At 50.2% G+C, this 2500-nt stretch overlaps 1 protein-coding gene across 1 annotated transcript in view; it reads left to right on the top strand.

Moving 5' to 3' along the window:
• Positions 1 to 445: 445 nt before the first annotated feature.
• LOC308381468 (sodium bicarbonate cotransporter 3-like) overlaps positions 446 to 2500 on the top strand; it is a 79046-nt gene continuing 76991 nt past the window's right edge. Inside the window, exon 1 of the mRNA XM_080859040.1 lies at positions 446 to 697. Within this exon, the coding sequence (XP_080715166.1) occupies positions 662 to 697 (36 nt within the window). The 5' untranslated portion in view covers positions 446 to 661. The remainder of the gene's footprint in view (positions 698 to 2500) is intronic.

The following is a 2500-nucleotide window of genomic DNA, read 5'->3' as shown; positions in this document are numbered from 1 at the left end:
TCTCTCACTCTCTCTCTCTCTCTCTGTCTCTATCTCTCTCTCTATCTCTCTCCCCCCGTCTCTCTCTCTCTCTCTCCCTCTCTCCCTCTCCCTCTCTATCTCTCTTCATATATCTCTCCCTCGCTCTCTCTCTCTCTCTCTCTCTCTCTCCCTCTATCTCTCCCCCTCTCACCGTGTTGAGGATGAAATATTCATAGTGGCAGGGATTGGCTGCTGAGAGAGCAGAGGGGCTGGAGCAGAGTGTGACACTGTTTTAAGGTAGACGCTCCCATTGTAAACACACACACACTCTCTCTCCCTCTTTTTTTTTTGGTATCTGCCACACACACACACACACACACACACACACACATGCGCGCGCACAGAGAGAGGGGAGGGGAGAGGCGTTCCAGAGTCCTGGCAAGTCTCAGCCCTGCCTCACATGCTCTCACACACAGACAGACACGCACACACACACACACACGCACACGCACGTCACACCTCACACACACTCACAGGCAAGCATACACGCAGGCACTGACACACACACACACACACACACAGATTGGTGGTTGGAGCAGGCAGGCAGGCAGGCAGGCAGAAAGAGAGAGGACCCGTATAGCGTTAGCGGTTTAGCGGAGCTGTTGGGTGTCTGCAGGCAGCTGCCGATGACCGAGCTCTAATGGAGGGAGACGCCGAAGAGGAGCACGTGCTCCGGGTAAGTCAATGGGCTTGTTTATCTATTAGCCTGTGTGTGTGTGTATGTGTGTGTGTGTGTGTGTGTGTTTACAAGGGACCGTGGGGTGGTGAGTGTGTATCCATGTGTATATGCCTCAGACCTGACATGCATGTTTAGTGCACCTGCAAGGCAGGATTGTCTCTGATGGTGTGTTTGTGTGTGTGTGTCTGTGTGTCTGTGTGTGTGTTTACAAGGGACTGTGGGGTGGTGAGTGGGTATCCATGTGTATGCCTCAGACCTGACATGCATGTTTAGTGCACCTGCAAGGCAGGATTGTCTCTGATGGTGTGTTTGTGTGTGTGTGTGTGTGTGTGTGTGTGTGCATGCACACGTTCACAGGTGGAATATGATGAGAGTGTGTGTGACAGATATGCACATCTAATGCACGTGCAGGGCAGCATTTTCTCCTGTCCCGTACGCTAGTGTGTGTGTGTGTGTGTGTGTGTGTGTGTGTGTGCCTCAGCAAGCAGCCTGTCTCCTAGAGAGGTTGAGAAGGTCTTTCAGGACGGTTACACAGAGAGACACAGAGACGGAGGGCAAGAGAGATAGAGAGAAAGAAAACGAGAGAGGTGAAAGAGAGAGAGAGAGAGAGAGAGAGCTTTAGTCTGTAGATTTGCCTCATCAACAAGCCCTCTGGTTGGTGGAAACGATCAGCGAGCTCTGATGGGGCAGAGAGGGAAGGAGAGGAGAGGAGAAACAGACATGGCCGCTGTGGCAACTGGGGCAAGGAGAGGGAAAGAGAGGTGGAGGGAGTGTGTGTGTGAGAAAGAGAGAGAGAGAGAGAGAGAGAGTGGGGGAGTAAAAGATTGTGGTAGGATGTCAGAATCGAAGAAAAAAAAGACGTGTGCAGTGGGGAGAGAGAGAGAGAGAGAGAGAGAGATGTAGAGAGAGGAAGGAATGAATGGGACACAGATGATCTATTGTAAACATTGATTTGGGTTTCAGAGAGTGAATCAGCGTTGGTCTAATATGAAGATGTAATTAAATCTGGCTGTGAATAAGGGGAAGTCTACCCAGACGAGAGAAATATGGATTCTTTGCGTGTGTGTGTGTATATGTGTTTGTGTGTAGTGTGTGTGTGTGTGTGTGTAGACAGGGACAGGGGAAAAAGGGGAAAACAGCAGGGACAACAGGGGGATATTGTTTTGTACTGCTTGCTGTGTGATTGGATTCGGCAGGTATTAATTGATCCGTTCCTTCATCTACACTCAGAGACGTATTTCACTGGAAGTGTCAATCTGTTGAACAATGGCCACAGCAGAAGGCAATGTCTAATGTGTTTGTCTTTATTTTGGAGATGTGTTTTAGTCGCCAAGAGCCACCATGCTTAATATCTAGGCTATCCCCCTCATCCTCATGCTTGGGTCACTCAACAGGTCATTTGGGTGCAGTGCTGAGCAGTAAGGGCCACCAACCTACACACACACACACACACACACACACAGAGTGTGTGACTCCAATCTAATCGCAGGGTGATCCAAAGTGGATTTGGGCCAGATCAGGTGGTTTCAGGTCAAGTACACACAGAGTGAGAGGTATACAGAGACACACACACGCACGCACGCACACACACACACACACACACACACACACACACACACACACACACACACACACACACACAGAGGGAGAGGTAAACAGAGAGAGAGAATACCTGGAAGTGTAAAGAAAGAAGAGGGAGAGCGTGAACCAGAGGGACTGACAATAGCGGAGGAGAGCGAGACTAAACAGTGCATTTCTATGGCTATGGTTCCTGCAGTCAAGGCCTCGGAGGGGGAGTGG

This window comes from Sprattus sprattus, assembly GCF_963457725.1.
Source record: "Sprattus sprattus genome assembly, chromosome: 20".
Taxonomy (NCBI): Eukaryota; Metazoa; Chordata; class Actinopteri; order Clupeiformes; family Clupeidae; genus Sprattus; species Sprattus sprattus.
The sequence above is the reverse complement of the archived record's forward strand: the minus strand, read 5'-3'. Positions and strand labels throughout refer to the sequence as shown.